General features: G+C 45.0%; 1 protein-coding gene across 3 annotated transcripts in view; it reads right to left on the reverse strand.

The window, feature by feature from the left end:
* Positions 1-20,295, reverse strand: part of MYOCD (myocardin) — a 45,461-nt gene extending 25,166 nt beyond the window's left edge. Inside the window, exons 1-2 of one of the 3 annotated variants that reach the window (XM_044296437.1) lie at positions 20,006-20,295; positions 2,842-2,907 (exon numbers count right to left, since the gene is read on the reverse strand). In XM_044296437.1, the coding sequence (XP_044152372.1) occupies positions 2,842-2,907; positions 20,006-20,060 (121 nt within the window). In that variant the 5' untranslated portion in view covers positions 20,061-20,295. The remainder of the gene's footprint in view (positions 1-2,841; positions 2,908-20,005) is intronic. The other 2 variants (XM_044296439.1, XM_044296438.1) reach the window with 2 other exon arrangements.
* Positions 20,296-20,530: the final 235 nt, after the last annotated feature.

Here is a 20,530-nt window from a genome sequence, read left to right on the forward strand (position 1 = left end):
CCCCAGGTGCCTGCTCAATTATTTGAGCAGGCACCGGGTTCCGATCACCGCCCGCCGAGCGGCGGTGATCGGAACCATTCATGACGTACCGGTACGTCATGTGTCCTTAAGTACCAGGACATCATGACGTACCGGTACGTCATGTGTCCTTAAGAGGTTAATACTGTGTACCTGCATTTTATATGTTGTGATATATATATCCTGTTCACTATCACTGCATTTACATGGCTCAGTGGAAAAGGTTAATAAATACTGAGAGACTGTTAGGACTTTGATTGAGAAGCTGGTAATTTTCCACAGCTGCCATAGGGTTTGGAGGGAAAACCCAAGGCTTGTTTACCACCAAAAGCAGGCAGCCTAACCTTTTAAATGTCTGGTTTTAGCTCTGTTGTTATGTCTGGAAACTTACTTTTGTCTGGAAAACTTGCTGTATCATTGCCATTGATTATCATTGAAGCTCTAATGTAAGTCTATGACAGACGGGAGCTGAAACAATGTATTTGTTTGTGTCGAGTTTCCCCACTCCACTCCTCCTGCTAGAAGGTTCTAGTCTAGCAAAAACTGTATATAAGAGGAGCAGTCAGAGCCCCTAGTGTTCTGCAGTTAGGGACCATGCTTGGAAGAGGAGACTTTGCCAGACTGAGTGACCAGAAGAAGACGCTGAGATGGGTATATGCTGCCACAGACCCTGGATCACCAGCCTTCTGAAGAGAAAGCTCAGGCCTTTCCTCAGCATCAATCCCTTCTTCTGCCAGGGAGGAGACTGGAGAAGCCAGCCCAATTCTTTGCCTGTATTGTTTTGTACCTGAATCCCTCCAGTAAAGAAGCAGACTGGTTACTGCAGATCCTGAATCTCTGGACTTAATTCCCATTGGGGTGCACCACGCCTTACCATCCTTTCCAGGGAGCAGCAACACGTGGTGACACCTCTACGGTGTCTGGGGGAACCAGGGGAACCTTGGGGCGCATCCCCAAACCCTGCCACTGCACTTATAGTATCAATGAGCTAGTCTGGCCTTAAGTAAGCTCCAGAAGTTGTTGGTCTATACCTAAAGTTTGACACTAGAAACTACTGGACTATATCTAAACTTAGTCACCATAAGTTGGTTAACTAGACTTAAAGTTAGTCATCAGAAGTTGGTGGACTTTACCTGAAGTAAGACACCTTAATTTGGTGTACTATACCTAAAGTTACCCATACCTAAAGTTAGATACTGTAGGTTGGTGCACTATTCTTAAAGTTAGGCACCAATTATTGTTGGACTGTATGTAAGGATAGGGACCAGAAGTTGTTGGGCTATGATTCTAAGATTAGTCATCAGAAGTTGGTGGACTATATTAACAGTTAAAGGTTGGTGAACTATACCTGGTTAGACACTGGAGTTTGTTGGACTATACAGTACCTAAAGTTAGATAACAAAAGTTGTTGTATAATACCTAAATTTAGCCACCAGATATTGGTGAACTATTACTAAAGTTGGACAGCGGATGATGCTGGACTATACCTAAAGTTAATGGACTAGACGTAAAGTTAGGTACCAGAAGCTTCTGCACCATACATTAAGTTAGACACCATATGTTGGTGGACTATACCTAAAGTTATTCACCAGAATGGTGAACTATACCTAATGTTAGGCACCACAAGTTGGTGGACTATACCTAACATTAGATGTTAGAAGTGTGTTAGATACCAGAAGCTTCTGTTAGACAGCAGAAGTTGGTAGACAGTACCTAAAGTTAGGCACTAGAAGTTGCTGGACTTTACCTAAAGTTAGTCACCAAAAGTTGGTGGACTATAGTTACAGTTAAACACCGGATGTTGGTGAACAATACCTAATGTTATGCACCAGATATTGGTGAATTATACCTGAAGTTTGGTACCAGATACCGGTTATACCTAAACATAGATATTACCAATTAGTGGACTATTCCTAAAATTAGGTACCAGAAGCTGCTGGACTATAATGAAAGGCAGCAAAAGTTGGTGGACTATACCTAAAGTTAGACAGCAGATGTTGGTGGACTATGCATAAAGTTAGGCACTAGAAGCTGCTGGACTATACCTAATGTTATACACCAGTTGTTGTCCTATACCTAAAATTAAACACCAGAAGTTGTGTACTATACCAAAAGTTAGGCAGTCGAGATTAGTGGGCTATGTAAAGGCAAGTTTACACAGCCCAATTGAGCAAGCTCTCCTTCCCAACAACTGAAACAATCCTCTCCATTGTATGGGGACGAGCGATGGTTACTGCCCAATGAATTTGCTGATACAAATTCATTGTTTCTGGGCAGCAGAGTGCCTTCAAGCGATAATTTAGGTGTTCACATCACAGACTCACAGTTTCATGATTGGTGGCCCCTTTACATGGGCAGATTATCAGTAATGAGCGTTAATTTGAAAGTTCATCCCTAATAATCTGACCACAATCGGGCATTGTAAATTGCCCTTTACAGTTCAATCCTATGGTAGATATCAGGGGGGAGATTTATCTCCCTTCTACGCCACTTTACGAATGTTAAATACCATTGTGACTAAATTTATTCACCTTCCCACTTTCTGAAAAGGGGGCATTGTGAGAAAGAAACGTGTGCAGGGCCATTGGCACACTTATCATTTAGGTCAGTTTTTTGGCATAAATAACAACTGAAATCAGTAGACTTCGATACGGTGCAGGGAAGCACCTCATCATAAATTAAATGCATCCTACAGCATTGCTGGGGAGATCAAGGCCCACGTGACAAATGTTCTGAAATTGTCCTCAGTTTTCTATTTTATTTTGCAGTTTGCTTGTTGGGGGTTTAATGTCCAATGGGACAATATAGGCCTAATATACTCACGAGACATGAGGCCATGATCCACCAGATGTTGTCGGTTTCTTCTCTGCTGAAGTCGCAACTGTAAAACTGTTAGAAGAAGAACATGAGGAATGAAGCCTTCTTGGTCATGAACAAGACCAAATGTCTCCAGTGAGAACTCATGCACTTTCTCTTCTACTTTAGATGTCTTTCATTGACATAGTAGGGTTAGACATCATAAATCTGTTGGTTAACAGGGTTAATGGTGGGGTCAAACCTCATGCACAACAAAATCACTAAGGATCACACCAAGACTGGAAAAATTATTGGTTTGAGTAGACAAGTGAATGCGAAGTATATCTTCTTTCTATCACGTGGAATCTATTTGCTATAGTCAAAAAAATGTTTGAATCTAAAACAAAAATGTGTAGTTTCTGAACCAGGGCAAGATTTCCTGGTATTTTGGGCCTACTTTTGTCCAAAACAAGATTATGAGGAGAACCAGACTAGGAGGTTCTTTAAGATGCTTCTTTAGAAGTTTTGTTGGTTTCACCTGGATTGTGCTGATTGCTTGAACTCATTGAGAGTTCCACCTCATAAACAATACTGAAAAACTATCTTCTGACATCTCAAGGGTTGTTTCTCCTTTACTTATTAAAGTTCTTTCAAGCCCCAATGATGGCGGGTGATCTGTGGCCATCACCTATCATAATGCTAGGTACGCTATTAATGACAAGGCTTCAGCTTACAACACAAAAGTCACAGGGGCAGGTAGTCACGTGCGGAGTAGTCGAGTAGATCATTAACTTCCAAGGCTTTAAGTTGCCTTCTGTGTCTTCAAAGGAATCGTTCTTTGTATCTAACTAAGAACAGATGAATGTAAAGTGGTGACAGCTGCAGAAACTGTACACGTGAAGTAGCAGAAGTCATACAAATAATAGGTTTAGTAGTGATGGAGAACAGTAGGTTCCAAGAGGGGTGTGCAGAAGACCATATATCGAGGAGGGGAAAAATTCTTCTCAGCAAGACCAAAGTGTAATGGGACCAACAAACAGTAGTTGGGACAACTGTGGATAATGGATCAAACTTGCCTGCTGGCAGTGTCAGAACCTATTGTCCATGCTACATTATCAAAGGTAAGTCTTCTGCTGCAGGAGAAGACCAGATGTTACCACAAGCTTATTTAGAGATTTTGATCAAGGGCATTATAGTATTTGTCCTACAGATGAGATTGATTTTCACTACTTCCTGTAGGCGTATGGTGACCACCTGCATATTGTATATTATAAGACGTTATCATTGTTCACATAAGGAATCATAATACACACAACTCAGAAATATGGAGAAAATCTGTCCGGATTGTACAAACACGATGTACAGACTAATAGTAAACATGAGACGCACAGTGTAGAGCGAAACATTCCCAAATACAACATCATGACGCCCAGGTTATACCAGCTGTACATGTATATTTATATACAGGAGATACCCAGGTTATACCAGCTGTACATGTATATTTATATACAGGAGATACCCAGGTTATACCAGCTGTACATATATATTTATATACAGGAGATACCCAGGTTATACCAGCATACTCCATATCACTGTATACAAGAAGATGTATAACTTATACCAGCTGTACATATATAATTATATACAGGAGATACCCAGGTTATACCAGCATGGTCCATATCACTATATACAAGAAGATGTATAACGTATACCAGCTGTACATATATAATTATATACAGGAGATGCCCAGGTTATACCAGCATGCTCCATATCACTATATACAAGGCGATGTATAACTTATACCAGCTGTACATATATAATTATATACCGGAGATACCCAGGTTATACCAGCTGTACATATATAATTATATACAGGAGATACCCAGGTTATACCAGCTGTACATATATAATTATATACAAGAGATACCCAGGTTATACCAGCATGGTCCATATCACTATATACAAGAAGATGTATAACTTATACCAGCTGTACATATATAATTATATACAGGAGATACCCAGGTTATACCAGCTGTACATATATAATTATATACCGGAGATACCCAGGTTATACCAGCATGCTCCATATCACTATATACAAGAAGATGTATAACTTATACCAGCTGTACATATATAATTATATACAGGAGATGCCCAGGTTATACCAGCATGCTCCATATCACTATATACAAGAAGATGTATAACTTATACCAGCTGTACATATATAATTATATACAGGAGATGCCCAGGTTATACCAGCATGGTCCGTATCACTATATACAGGAAGATGTATAACTTATACCAGCTGTACATATATAATTATATACAGGAGATGCCCAGGTTATACCAGCATGCTCCATATCACTATATACAGGAAGATGTATAACTTATACCAGCTGTACATATATAATTATATACAGGAGATGCCCAGGTTATACCAGCATGCTCCATATCACTATATACAGAAGATGTATAACTTATACCATCTGTACATATATAATTATATACAGGAGATACCCAGGTTATACCAGCATGCTCCATATCACTATATACAAGAAGATGTATAACTTATACCAGCTGTACATATATAATTATATACAGGAGATACCCAGGTTATACCAGCATGGTCCATATCACTATATACAAGATGATGTATAACTTATACCAGCTGTACATATATAATTATATACAGGAGATACCCAGGTTATACCAGCATGCTCCATATCACTGTATACAAGAAGATGTATAACTTATACCAGCTGTACATATATAATTATATACAGGAGATGCCCAGGTTATACCATCATGCTCCATATCACTATATACAAGAAGATGTATAACTTATACCAGCTGTACATATATAATTATATACAGGAGATGCCCAGGTTATACCAGCATGCTCCATATCACTGTATACAAGAAGATGTATAACTTATACCAGCTGTGCATATATAATTATATACAGGAGATGCCCAGGTTATACCAGCTGTACATATATAATTATATACAGGAGATGCCCAGGTTACACCAGCATGGTCCATATCACTATATACAAGAAGATGTATAACTTATACCAGCTGCACATATATAATTATATACAGGGGATACCCAGGTTATACCAGCATGCTCCATATCACTATATACAGGAAGATGTATAACTTATACCAGCTGTACATATATAATTATATACAGGAGATGCCCAGGTTATACCAGCATGCTCCATATCACTGTATACAAGAAGATGTATAACTTATACCAGCTGTACATATATAATTATATACAGGAGATGCCCAGGTTATACCAGCTGTACATATATAATTATATACAGGAGATGCCCAGGTTACACCAGCATGGTCCATATCACTATATACAAGAAGATGTATAACTTATACCAGCTGTACATATATAATTATATACAGGAGATACCCAGGTTATACCAGCATGCTCCATATCACTGTATACAAGAAGATGTATAACTTATACCAGCTGTACATATATAATTATATACAGGAGATGCCCAGGTTATACCAGCTGTACATATATAATTATATACAGGAGATGCCCAGGTTATACCAGCACGCTCCATATCACTGTATACAAGAAGATGTATAACTTATACCAGCTGTACATATATAATTATATACAGGAGATGCCCAGGTTATACCAGCTGTACATATATAATTATATACAGGAGATACCCAGGTTATACCAGCTGTACATATATAATTATATACAGGAGATACCCAGGTTATACCAGCATGCTCCATATCACTGTATACAAGAAGATGTATAACTTATACCAGCTGTACATATATAATTATATACAGGAGATGCCCAGGTTATACCAGCAAGCTCCATATCACTATATACAAGAAGATGTATAACTTATACCAGCTGTACATATATAATTATATACAGGAGATGCCCAGGTTATACCAGCTGTACATATATAATTATATACAGGAGATGCCCAGGTTATACCAGCATGCTCCATATCACTATATTCAAGATGATGTAAACTTATACCAGCTGTACATATATAATTATATACAGGAGATGCCCAGGTTATACCAGCTGTACATATATAATTATATACAGGAGATACCTAGGTTATACCAGCATGCTCCATATCACTATATACAAGAAGATGTATAACTTATACCAGCTGTACATATATAATTATATACAGGGGATACCCAGGTTATACCAGCTGTACATATATAATTATATACAGGAGATACCCAGGTTATACCAGCATGCTCCATATCACTATATACAAGATGATGTATAACTTATACCAGCTGTACATATATAATTATATACAGGAGATGCCCAGGTTATACCAGCATGGTCCATATCACTATATACAAGAAGATGTATAACTTATACCAGCTGTACATATATAATTATATACAGGAGATGCCCAGGTTATACCAGCTGTACATATATAATTATATACAGGAGATACCCAGGTTATACCAGCATGGTCCATATCACTATATACAAGAAGATGTATAACTTATACCAGCTGTACATATATAATTATATACAGGAGATACCCAGGTTATACCAGCATGCTCCATATCACTATATACAAGAAGACGTATAACTTATACCAGCTGTACATATATAATTATATACAGGAGATACCCAGGTTATACCAGCATGGTCCATATCACTATATACAAGAAGATGTAGAACTTATACCAGCTGTACATATATAATTATATACAGGAGATGCCCAGGTTATACCAGCTGTACATATATAATTATATACAGGAGATGCCCAGGTTACACCAGCATGCTCCATATCACTATATACAAGAAGATGTATAACTTATACCAGCTGTACATATATAATTATATACAGGAGATGCCCAGGTTATACCAGCTGTACATATATAATTATATACAGGAGATGCCCAGGTTATACCAGCTGTACATATATAATTATATACAGGAGATACCCAGGTTATACCAGCTGTACATATATAATTATATACAGGAGATGCCCAGGTTATACCAGCTGTACATATATAATCATATACAGGAGATGCCCAGGTTATACCAGCTGTACATATAGAATTATATACAGGAGATACCCAGGTTATACCAGCTGTAGATATATAATTATATACAGGAGATGCCCAGGTTATACCAGCATGGTCCATATCACTATATACAAGAAGATGTATAACTTATACCAGCTGCACATATATAATTATATACAGGAGATGCCCAGGTTACACCAGCATGCTCCATATCACTATATACAAGAAGATGTATAACTTATACCAGCTGTACATGTATAATTATATACAGGAGATACCCAGGTTATACCAGCTGTACATATATAATTATATACAGGAGATACCCAGGTTATACCAGCATGGTCCATATCACTATATACAGAAGATGTATAACTTATACCAGCTGTACATATATAATTATATACAGGAGATGCCCAGGTTATACCAGCTGTACATATATAATTATATACAGGAGATGCCCAGGTTATACCAGCATGCTCCATATCACTATATACAAGAAGATGTAGAACTTATACCAGCTGTACATATATAATTATATACAGGAGATACCCAGGTTATACCAGCTGTACATATATAATTATATACAGGAGATGCCCAGGTTATACCAGCTGTACATATATAATTATATACAGGAGATGCCCAGGTTATACCAGCATGCTCCATATCACTATATACAGGAAGATGTAGAACTTATACCAGCTGTACATATATAATTATATACAGGAGATACCCAGGTTATACCAGCTGTACATATATAATTATATACAGGAGATACCCAGGTTATACCAGCACGCTCCATATCACTATATACAGGAAGATGTAGAACTTATACCAGCTGTAGATATATATACATGGATTTTCGGTTGCCTCCTTAATCTTGCTCACTATTCAGGATTCCAGGGAAACCTCAAGAAAAGAAAGGTGATGAAGCTTGATGGACCTTGTCACCTGAACCCCTCCTCCAGCTCTGCTCCACAACCATCACGAAAGGAAAGAGTGGATGATGATACATCCTGTAAAGCCTATAAACAAGCAAATGAGAGGTTCTCATGGAGATGCCTTCTCATCAGTGGTGGGCTATCTGTGCTGAATTATTGAAAGATCAATGCTGCCCAAAAAATGGCCAAGATGACAGCATGGAGACAAGCTATCAGGTCGCCTCAACGTGTTTAGATTCTTTTACTGGAGATAATGGTTTATTTACAGCAGTAGATCATTCATAATCTCTGGGATGTTGATGGGATTGTATACACAGTGATGTCAACCATCAGACGTGTCAGAGTGACCCTGCTAGGGGGATGTTTCTGCAGTGACAGGATGGTCTGATGATGAGGAACTCAACTATATGGAATGCGACCAGAGATAAGGAGCCGTGGTCCTACCTACTCTACCATATTTGAGATGGTTTATTCAAGATTTATTATCGAATGGTTCTTCTAGAATCTAGATGATTCCATAATGGAGGATGGTGTCACGTGTAGGAAAGATGAGGTCAATGTGGACTCTTTGGGTAGAATCGTAAAGCAATTATCATAGAGATCACATATGAGGCTCAGAAATGCCAATGTCACACATGATGGGCTTAGATACACTAGTTAAGCAGATGGTATCACACTAAATAGAATTAGATACAAGGCTCAGCAGAAAGTCCCTCAGGATAGGCTTAGGGTACTTTCACACTAGCGTTAAAAGACTCCGGCAGGCAGTTCCATTGCCGGAACTGCCTGCCCAATCCAGAAATCTGTATGAAACCGATATCTTTTTTTCCAGATCCGTTAGACTTATGCATTGAAATACCGGATCCGACTTTCCAGTAACATCCGGAATAACGGATCCGGTATTAAATATTTTCAAAGCTAGAAAGAACTGCGCATGTGCAGACTGAAAAACCGGATCCGGCAATTTCCAGCACTTGGTACCGGATTCGGCATTAATACATTTCAATGGAAATACTGGATCCGCCAAGTGCGGTAGTGTTCTGGGATTTAGTCCAGAAAAAATACCGCAGCATGTAGCAGTATTTTGTCCTGTCAAATACCGTACAAGGGACAGAACGGAAGACATCCTGATGCATACTGAAGGGATTGCTTTCCATTCAAAATGCATTAGAATAAAACCGATGCGTTTTTTTCCGGTATTGAGACCAATTTCCAGATTTCAATACCGGAAAAGAATAACGCTAGTGTGAATGTACCCTTAGATAGAAGGCAATAAACAGAACGTAAATCCATAACTGAATCAAACCCTGCAGACGTGGCTAATGAATTCAAGAAGCAGATATGAGATATTCACTATACTTTTCATACAGGAATACTCTAACTACTATAATACTGCCTCCTATGTACAAGAATATAACTATTATAATACTGCTCCTATGTACAAGAATAGAACTACTATAATACTGCTCCCTATGTACAAGAATATAACTACTATAATACTGCCTCCTATGTACAAGAATATAACTACTATAATACTGCTCCTATGTACAAGAATAGAACTACTATAATACTGCTCCTATGTACAAGAATATAACTACTATAATACTGCTCCTATGTACAAGAATATAACTACTATAATACTGCCTCCTATGTACAAGAATGTAACTACTATAATACTGCCCCTATGTACAAGAATATAACTACTATAATACTGCCTCCTATGTACAAGAATATAACTACTATAATACTGCTCCTATATACAAGAATATAACTACTATAATACTGCCTCCTATGTACAAGAATATAACTACTATAATACTGCTCCTATGTACAAGAATATAACTACTATAATACTACAGTGTAATGTATACTGATTGTTGAGCAGCCCCCCTTGGATCCTCCCGCAGTCGGCCTCTGCCCTCAGTCACGGTATATACAGGGGACATGTGGCGTACAGGTGGCAGATGTTGTTAATTTCTGCAGCGTTGCATTTCGGATGTTTTTCTGTATTTTATGCCGTGTCAGTTAGAACTATATGGCGGTGGCACCAGCAGTGGCGGCGTGCGCTGGATCTGGGGGTCTGTGGCCGCCCGCCCTGCAGAGCTGGGATCTGCACTGAGCTGTTGAGCAAGCGGTCAGGCTGATGTAGAAACGCGCGAGCGCTCACAGCTGAGGGCTCGTGTGGTAACAGTCGCACAATGTAACGGCGCTCGCTGCACGGAAGGAAGTCAGGAGATTAGTCAGCAGAGGATTCAGATCCTCAGGTGTGAGCCAGCAGAGCTGACGATCTAGTAAGCCTCAGCTAGGGCGATCAGCGAGGCAAAGGTTCCGTTTACTGCCCCTCCCTGTATCCACGTGCCCCGATAAAGTGGCTTATTGGTGGCCCCTGGAAGTGGCTCCGAGGACAAGTGCCCCGCTGCCTCCTCCCTGCCCCGACACCTCACCATACAGGTGGCTTCATGGTTTACCCCACCGCGATTAAGTATCACGTATGTTACTGACAAGAGCGAGGCACCAGTGTATGTGCAGTACACTGAAGGAGGCATGAGGCACCAGTGTATGTACAGTACACTAAAGGAGGCATGAGGCACCAGTGTATGTGCAGTACACTAAAGGAGGCATGAGGCACCAGTGTATGTGCAGTACACTGAAGAAGGCATGAGGTACCTATGTACAGTACACTGAAGGAGGCATGAAGCACCTATGTGCAGTACACTGAAGGAGGCATGAGGCACCAGTGTATGTGCAGTACACTGAAGGAGGCATGAGGCACCAGTGTATGTGCAGTACACTGAAGAAGGCATGAGGTACCTATGTACAGTACACTGAAGAAGGCATGAGGTACCTATGTACAGTACACTGAAGGAGGCATGAGGCACCTATGTGCAGTACACTGAAGGAGGCATGAGGCACCAGTGTATGTGCAGTACACTGAAGGAGGCATGAGGCACCAGTGTATGTGCAGTACACTAAAGGAGGCATGAGGCACCAGTGTATGTGCAGTAGACTAAAGGAGGCATGAGGTACCAGTGTATGTGCAGTACACTGAAGGAGGCATGAGGTACCTATGTACAGTACACTGAAGAAGGCATGAGGTACCTATGTACAGTACACTGAAGGAGGCATGAGGCACCAGTGTATGTGCAGTAGACTAAAGGAGGCATGAGGCACCAGTGTATGTGCAGTACACTGAAGAAGGCATGAGGTACCTATGTACAGTACACTGAAGAAGGCATGAGGTACCTATGTACAGTACACTGAAGGAGGCATGAGGCACCTATGTGCAGTACACTGAAGGAGGCATGAGGCACCAGTGTATGTGCAGTACACTGAAGGAGGCATGAGGCACCTATGTACAGTACACTGAAGAAGGCATGAGGCACCTATGTGCAGTACACTGAAGGAGGCATGAGGTACCGATGTGCAGTACACTGAAGGAGGCATGAGGCACCTATGTGCAGTACACTGAAGGAGGCATGAGGTACCTATGTGCAGTACACTGAAGCAGGCATGAGGCACCTATGTGCAGTACACTGAAGGATTCATGAGGTACCTATGTGCAGTACACTGAAGGAGGCATGAGGCACCTATGTGCAGTACACTGAAGGAGGCATGAGGTACCTATGTGCAGTACACTGAAGGAGGCATGAGGTACCTATGTGCAGTACACTGAAGGAGACATGAGGCACCTATGTGCAGTACACTGAAGGAGGCATAAGACACCTATATAGAGTACACTGAAGGAGGCATGAAGCACCTATGTGCAGTACACTGAAGGGGGCATGAGGCACCAATATATGCTGAAGGAGACATGAGGCACAGATTAAATTTACTGCATATACCTCACTACTTATACTACGATGAGGCATTTGGTAAGCTGACCACATCTTTTGCACATATTTTAGTCACCTGAGGATTGAGGTATGATGCACCTCCTGCCTCCACAACCAGCTGCTAACTACAGATACCTAATGACCCATTTAAATGAGTTCCTAAAGCAATATCAAATCCTATCTGAGGGGGCAGAGTGTCCGGCAAGGGGAGGGGGTGTCCGGCGGGGGAGGTCGGGGTGGTGTCTGGCGAGGGGAGGGGGTGTCCAGCGGGGGAGGTCGGGGTGGTGTCCGGCGAGAGGAGGGGGTGTCCGGTGGGGGAGGTCGGGGTGGTGTCCGGCGAGGAGAGGGGGTGTCCGGCGGGGGAGGTCGGGGTGGTGTCCGGCGAGGGGAGGGGGTGTCCAGCGGGGGAGGTCGGGGTGGTGTCCGGCGAGAGGAGGGGGTGTCCGGTGGGGGAGGTCGGGGTGGTGTCCGGCGAGGAGAGGGGGTGTCCGGCGGGGGAGGTCGGGGTGGTGTCCGGCGAGGGGAGGGGGTGTCCAGCGGGGGAGGACGGGGTGGTGTCTGGCGAGAGGAGGGGGTGTCCAGCTGGGGAGGGGGTGTCCGGCGGGGGAGGTCCGGGTGGTGTCTGGCGAGGGGAGGGGGTGTCCGGCGAGGGAAGGGGGTGTCCGGCAGGGGAGGTCGGGGTGGTGTCCGGTGAGGGGAGGGGGTTGTCTATATTTGCTGACATCTTTGAGGCCCCCGGAGTCACCCTGGGACGTGTTGTGCTCGGTCACCTAAGTTGAATGTTCTTCACAGAAGACAAGAAACATTTTGCAATCGAGAAGCCATAAAATGCATCGACTCAGGAATTTCATCATTTTAAGGGTCTCTCCAGGAACACAAAGTCTCTGACTCAATCTACTGATCTAGTAGTGTGGACCCCTGACATTGACCTGGGGACTTCTTCTGCGGGGGGCAGCTCTGTTTTTAATGCATATCTTCTGTTGGATTGATTGATAATGTCTGGTCTATATGAACAGTGACGCCCATAGAGAAACATCTTGACCAGTGATCATACAGAGTAGACCTAAGCAGTTGATCCAGCATTGGATTGTTTTTTGACCATAACTGTATCCTGCTGGATCGATAGGTCCAGACCAGACACGACCAATGTAAAACAGAAAAGATGACAATCAGACATAACCAATCAATCATAAAAAATAACATTCAATTACTTGTCTTAACCGACATATTCTCCACCCTCCTTCCAGCCACATTCACAACCATCCTGATCCAGTTAGCCGAGAGCCTATCCACCGATGAGAGGATCCTACCAAACAGCATCCCATATCTCAGCTCCCAGGACTCCTCTGTGTTTGACGTGGTGTGAAGAGAGATACTGGGGCTAAGTGCGGATATTCCAGAATTTTTCGGCTTTGTGTAGAGTTACCCTTTAATTGATAAAATTATGGTAAATTTAAAGGGGGTGTCCATTTTTGGACTCACTGTTCCGGCAGTGCTGGGAATGTTGTCCCCAGAATCCCAGTAACCAGTTTTGGAGAGATGACCCTCTATTGATCGGCTGAAGAGTCACCAGAGCCTCCAACCTCAACAACCTCGGTGACAACAGACAATAGGAAAACACTATCTGTATTTAAAGGGCCAGCGCATGTGGCAGTAGATGGAGTCTGGCTATAGCGGTCATGCCCGCTCCCTCCACTAGGGGGCAGTGTTGCTCTTGGAGATTCCTAGTCCTGGTCCCTGGGTAATGTTGCAGGCGCAGCTGATAGCGCAGGCAGCCGGAGTGACAGGAAACAGCGTCGCCTTATCCAACTGTCACCTTAATGGTTGTCACCGAGCCGGGGCCTGATAAGAAGCCTCTCCAACCTCAAGAACATTCCAGAGCCAAAGACGTCCAGGTGGCTATTTTTATGGTTATGGTAGGGCGGGCGACATGTCGCTGTATCGGACACGGTAATCACGGCGCGGTATAAAAGGCAGGTTAACGCCAGTATGGGGATCAGTGCCATTAATTAGAATAAATATTAATTATTAGTTGCAAAACGAGGAATAGAATTCCGGTGTCAGTTTGTTATTCCATTAGGCCAAAGATTCGACCATCTGCAGAGAGTACAACTCCCCAAATGCCCTCACAGGCTGCTAGGAGTTGTAGTCCACTGGCAGCATTAACACAGCAGAGCCTAGTCACTATTGCACTCCATGCACTGGTTCATTGCAGTAGATTAGGGGTTAATTCCCAAGGTCAATTGTTTAACCCCTGGCGTGTGGCTGTGTCCAGGGTTATGAGTGACACGCGGGGTCAATACACAGAGAGCCAATCAGGGCACAGCAAACGGTCACATTGTATGTAGACAGCTATGTGGATGTCAGTGGAGAGGAGTTTGTCACCACATATTGATACCTGGGGTCTTCCATAAGACTGCATTGTACTCAGTAAATAACATGTTCAGCACTGCTACATCACTAACAGCATACCTTGCTCCGATCTGCTACATCTGACAAACTCACCTCTGCTTCATCATTTATATAGCATCTAAATATAGCTGAAGAATACACTGACTGCTCTGCACCTGTAAGGGATGCTGACCGCTCTGCACCTGCAGGGGACACTGACCGTTCCACAGCTGTAAAATACACTGACTGCTCTGCACCTGCAGGGGACACCCACCGCTCCGCACCTGCAGGGGACACTGATTGCTCCGCACCTGCAGGGGACACTGATTGCTCCTCACCTGCAGGTGACACTGAGCGCTCCACAGCTGCAGAATACACGGACTGCTTTCGAGCTGCAGAATACACCAACCTCTCTGCATCTGTAGGGGACACCCACCGCTCCGCACCTGCAGGGAACACTGAGCGCTCCGCAGCTGCAGGGGACACTGAGCGCTCTGCACCTGCAGGGGACACTGATTGCTCCTCACCTGCAGGGGACACTGAGCGCTCTGCACCTGCAGGGGACACTGATTGCTCCTCACCTGCAGGTGACACTGAGCGCTCCGCAGCTGCAGAATACACGGACTGCTTTCGAGCTGCAGAATACACCAACCTCTCTGCATCTGTAGGGGACACCCACCGCTCCGCACCTGCAGGGAACACTGAGCGCTCCGCAGCTGCAGGGGACACTGAGCGCTCTGCACCTGCAGGGGACACTGATTGCTCCTCACCTGCAGGGGACACTGAGCGCTCCGCAGCTGCAGGGGACACGGACTGCTTTCGAGCTGCAGAATACACCAACCTCTCTGCATCTGTAGGGGACACCCACCACTCCGCACCTGCAGGGAACACTGAGCGCTCCGCAGCTGCAGGGGACACTGAGCGCTCTGCACCTGCAGGGGACACTGATTGCTCCTCACCTGCAGGGGACACTGAGCGCTCCGCAGCTGCAGGGGACACGGACTGCTTTCGAGCTGCAGAATACACCAACCTCTCTGCATCTGTAGGGGACACCCACCGCTCCGCACCTGCAGGGAACACTGAGCGCTCCGCAGCTGCAGGGGACACTGAGCGCTCTGAACCTGCAGGGGACACTGATTGCTCCTCACCTGCAGGGGACACTGAGCGCTCCGCAGCTGCAGGGGACACGGACTGCTTTCGAGCTGCAGAATACACCAACCTCTCTGCATCTGTAGGGGACACCCACCGCTCCGCACCTGCAGAGGACACTGAGAGCTCCGCAGCTGCAGGGGACACTGAGCGCTCTGCACCTGCAGGGGACACTGATTGCTCCTCACCTGCAGGGGACACTGAGCGCTCCGCAGCTGCAGGGGACACTGAGCGCTCCGCAGCTGCAGGGGACACTGAGCGCTCCGCAGCTGCAGAGGACACGGACTGCTTTCGAGCTGCAGAATACACCAACCTCTCTGCATCTGTAGGGGACACTGACCGCTCTGCACCTGCAGGGGACACTGGCCGCTATGCAGCTGCAAAAAAAACCACTGACCGCTCAGCATCTCGAGGGGATACTGACTGCTCTGCATCTGCAGGGTATACTGACTGCTCTGCACCTCCAGTGAACACTGACTGCTCCGCAGCTGCAGAATACACTGACCACTCTGCACCTACAGGGTACACTGACTGCTCTGCACCTGCAGTGAACACTGACTGCTCCGCAGCTGCAGAATACACTGACCACTCTGCACCAACAGGGTACACTGACTGCTCTGCACCTGCAGTGAACACTGACTGCTCTGCAGCTAAAGAAAACAATGACCGCTCAACATCTGCACAGAACAATGATTGCTCTGCAGCTGGAGAATACACTGCCCGCTCACCTGCAGGGAACACTGACTGCTCCTCAGCTGGAGAGGAGACTGGTTGCTCTGCAACTGCACTGCACACCAACTGTTCTGCACCTGCAGAGGACACTAACGGCTCTGCAGTTGGAGAGGAGACTGTCCGCTCCACGGCTGTAGAGGAGACTGACCGCTTCACAACTTTAGAGGAGACTGACCGCTTCACAACTTTAGAGGAGACTGACTGCTTCACAACTTTAGAGGAGACTGACTGCTTCACAACTTTAGAGGAGACTGACCGCTTCACAACTTTAGAGGAGACTGACTGCTTCACAACTTTAGAGGAGACTGACTGCTTCACAACTTTAGAGGAGACTGACTGCTTCACAACTTTAGAGGAAAATTGACAGCTCCACTGCTGCAAAGTAGACTGTCTGATCCACAGCTGCAGAGGAGACTGACCGTTCCACAGCTGCAGAGGAGACTGTCTGATCCACAGATGCAGAGGAGACTGAACGCTCCACAGATGCAGGGGATACTGACCGCTCCACAGCTGCAGAGGATACTGACCGCTCCACAGCTGCAGAGGAGACTGACCGCTCCACAGCTGCAGAGGAGACTGACCGCTCCACAGCTGCAGAGGAGACTGACCGCTCCACAGATGCAGAGGAGACTGACCGCTCCACAGCTGCAAAGGAGACTGAACGCTCCACAGATGCAGGGGATACTGACCGCTCCACAGATGCAGAGGAGACTGACCGCTCCACAGATGCAGAGGAGACTGAACGCTCCACAGCTGCAGAGGAGACTGAACGCTCCACAGATGCAGGGGATACTGACCGCTCCACAGATGCAGAGGAGACTGACCGCTCCACAGATGCAGAGGAGACTGAACGCTCCACAGATGCAGAGGATACTGACCGCTCCACAGATGCAGAGGAGACTGACCGCTCCACAGATGCAGAGGATACTGACCGCTCCACAGCTGCAGAGGAGACTGAACGCTCCACAGCTGCAAAGGAGACTGAACGCTCCACAGATGCAGGGGATACTGACCGCTCCACAGCTGCAGAGGAGACTGACCGCTCCACAGCTGCAGAGGAGACTGAACGCTCCACAGCTGCAGAGGAGACTGAACGCTCCACAGATGCAGGGGATACTGACCGCTCCACAGATGCAGAGGAGACTGACCGCTCCACAGATGCAGAGGAGACTGAACGCTCCACAGATGCAGGGGATACTGACCGCTCCACAGATGCAGAGGAGACTGACCGCTCCACAGATGCAGAGGATACTGACCGCTCCACAGCTGCAGAGGAGACTGAACGCTCCACAGATGCAGGGGATACTGACCGCTCCACAGATGCAGAGGAGACTGAACGCTCCACAGATGCAGGGGATACTGAACGCTCCACAGATGCAGGGGATACTGACCACTTCACTAATGCAGAGGATCCTGACCGCTCCATAGTTTTAGGATACTGACCGCTTCACAGATGTAGAGACTGACTGCTCCACAGTTGTAGAAGAGACTGACTTCTCGGCAGCTTTAGAGGATACTGACCGCTCTGCACTTTAGAAGATACTGACCGCTCCACAGAAGCAGACACTGACCACTCTGCAGCTGGACATTTGTTTAGATTTTTTCACAAAATCATGAAATATCGTTGAGGATGTAGCAGAGCTGACTTTTCCAGATCCAGCACAAGTATGTTTGTCACACGTACAAAGCTAAACTGTAGGAGTAGGTCAGAGTTCTGCAGCAGAGATCAGTTTGTCAGGCGTGCAGAGCTGAGTTTGTCAGCTACACCAAGATTGACATTTCACCTATAGTAGAGCTGAGTTTGCCAGCATGGCATCAAATAGTTTGTGAGCAGTAGTAGAGTGGAGTGTGTGCTGCAGCCTGTCAGTTGTGACATACATGAGATTGTTAGGTTTGTCAGCTGTTCTGTGAGTCAGGTGCAGCAAAGCTGAATTTGATGTAGCGGCACTGAATTTGTCAGATGGCGAGGCACTTAGTGTCTCAGCTGTAGAATACCTGAATTTGTTAGATGTTGCAGAGCTGAGTTGGTTAGCGATAGAATAGCAGATTTTGTTAGATGTAGCGAAGCTGAATGTGTCAGTTGTAGAGGAGCTGAATTTGTAAGATGAAGCAGAGCCAGGTTTGTCAGCTAAAGCACTGCCAAGTTTGGTCCATTGAAGCAGAACCACATTTGTCAGATGAAGTACTTTCAATGCATGCTGTAGCAGAGCTGATTTTGTCAGCCTTGGAATACCAGAATTTGTCAGCAGTACCGGAGCTGAACTCATCAGATGTAGCAGAGCTGAATTTGTCAGCCTTGGAATACCAGAATTTGTCAGCAGTACCGGAGCTGAACTCATCAGATGTAGCAGGGCTGAATTTGTCAGATGTGGCAATGCCAAAGACGAGTTTCTGTCAGATACAGTACAACTGAGATGGTTTGAAGATGGGAGCTGAATAGGACAGATGTAGCAGTGCTGAATTTTTAAGATGCTGAAAGGCTGAATAAGTCAGCTGTGTAGAGCTGAGTTTGTCATCAATGGCAGAGATGTGTTAGATACAGGAAAAAGAAATAAGTTTGTCAGAAGAGCAGATGTAGCAGAGCTGTAGGCGAGATAAATTTACAGTAGAAATGAATTTGAGATAAATTTGTCAGACGTAGCAGAGCTGAGCTTGTCATCTATCATGAATTAGTGTGCTATATGCAGTAGAACTGAGTTTGTCAGAAGAGCAGATGTAGCAGAGCTGTAGGCGAGATAAATGTGCCATTTACAGTGGAAATGAATTTGAGATAAATTTGTCAGACGTAGCAGAGCTGAGCTTGTCATCTATAGCATGAATTAGTGTGCCATATGCAGCAGAACTGAGTTTGTCAGAAGAGCAGAGCTAATTGTCTTATGTAGTAGAGCTGGGTTTGCCAGATGTGACATGATATACAGTAATGTCATGTTATAGTAGAACTGCTGTTGTCATATGCAGCAGAGCTGAGAATGAGAAGTGACCAATGACAGTTCAACATTAAAAAAACTCACGAACATGACAAACTCAGCTTCGCTACATCTGTCTATCCACAGGAACATGATTAACCCCCCCATCCCTGGTCCGCTGCCCCCCCTACCTGATCTGAATTTGCTCCGTATCAATAAAGACTGCTCACATCCCAAGAGAGTCATGATGTTCTTCTTATGGCAATTCCAAAATTTACACGCGAGTCCTTGAGAAGAGCAGCATGGGGAAGACACACAACATCCAATACTAGCCCCTGAGCCCGACCGGCTCTGCTACCTCTGGAGTTAGCCTGGAGTCTCAGAGGGTTTGGTCCCATCCAGCACTGACCCTATGCAAGAGGCAAATGCTTGTTGTGGGGCTGCGCTGCATTAATTAAGCTCCATCCTCCTCCCCTCCCATTGACTGTGATCCCCTGGCTGATGTCATCACCAGTGATATGTGATCCTCATCCTCAGCAGCAGTCAGAGCCTCCAGAGCTGAAGTCCCAGCAGCAGTCAGCTCCGCGCTTCCTCTTCTCGGTGTCTGCGGGTTCCTCTGCCTTCTCTTTATGTAACCAGGACGTTTCATCAAGAGGAAATGAACCAATTGTACCTGCCGCTTAACCACCAGAGATGGAGGCGTACTGTAGTTCTCT

This window comes from Bufo gargarizans, chromosome 6 (genome assembly GCF_014858855.1).
Source record: "Bufo gargarizans isolate SCDJY-AF-19 chromosome 6, ASM1485885v1, whole genome shotgun sequence".
In the NCBI taxonomy this organism is placed as follows: Eukaryota; Metazoa; Chordata; class Amphibia; order Anura; family Bufonidae; genus Bufo; species Bufo gargarizans.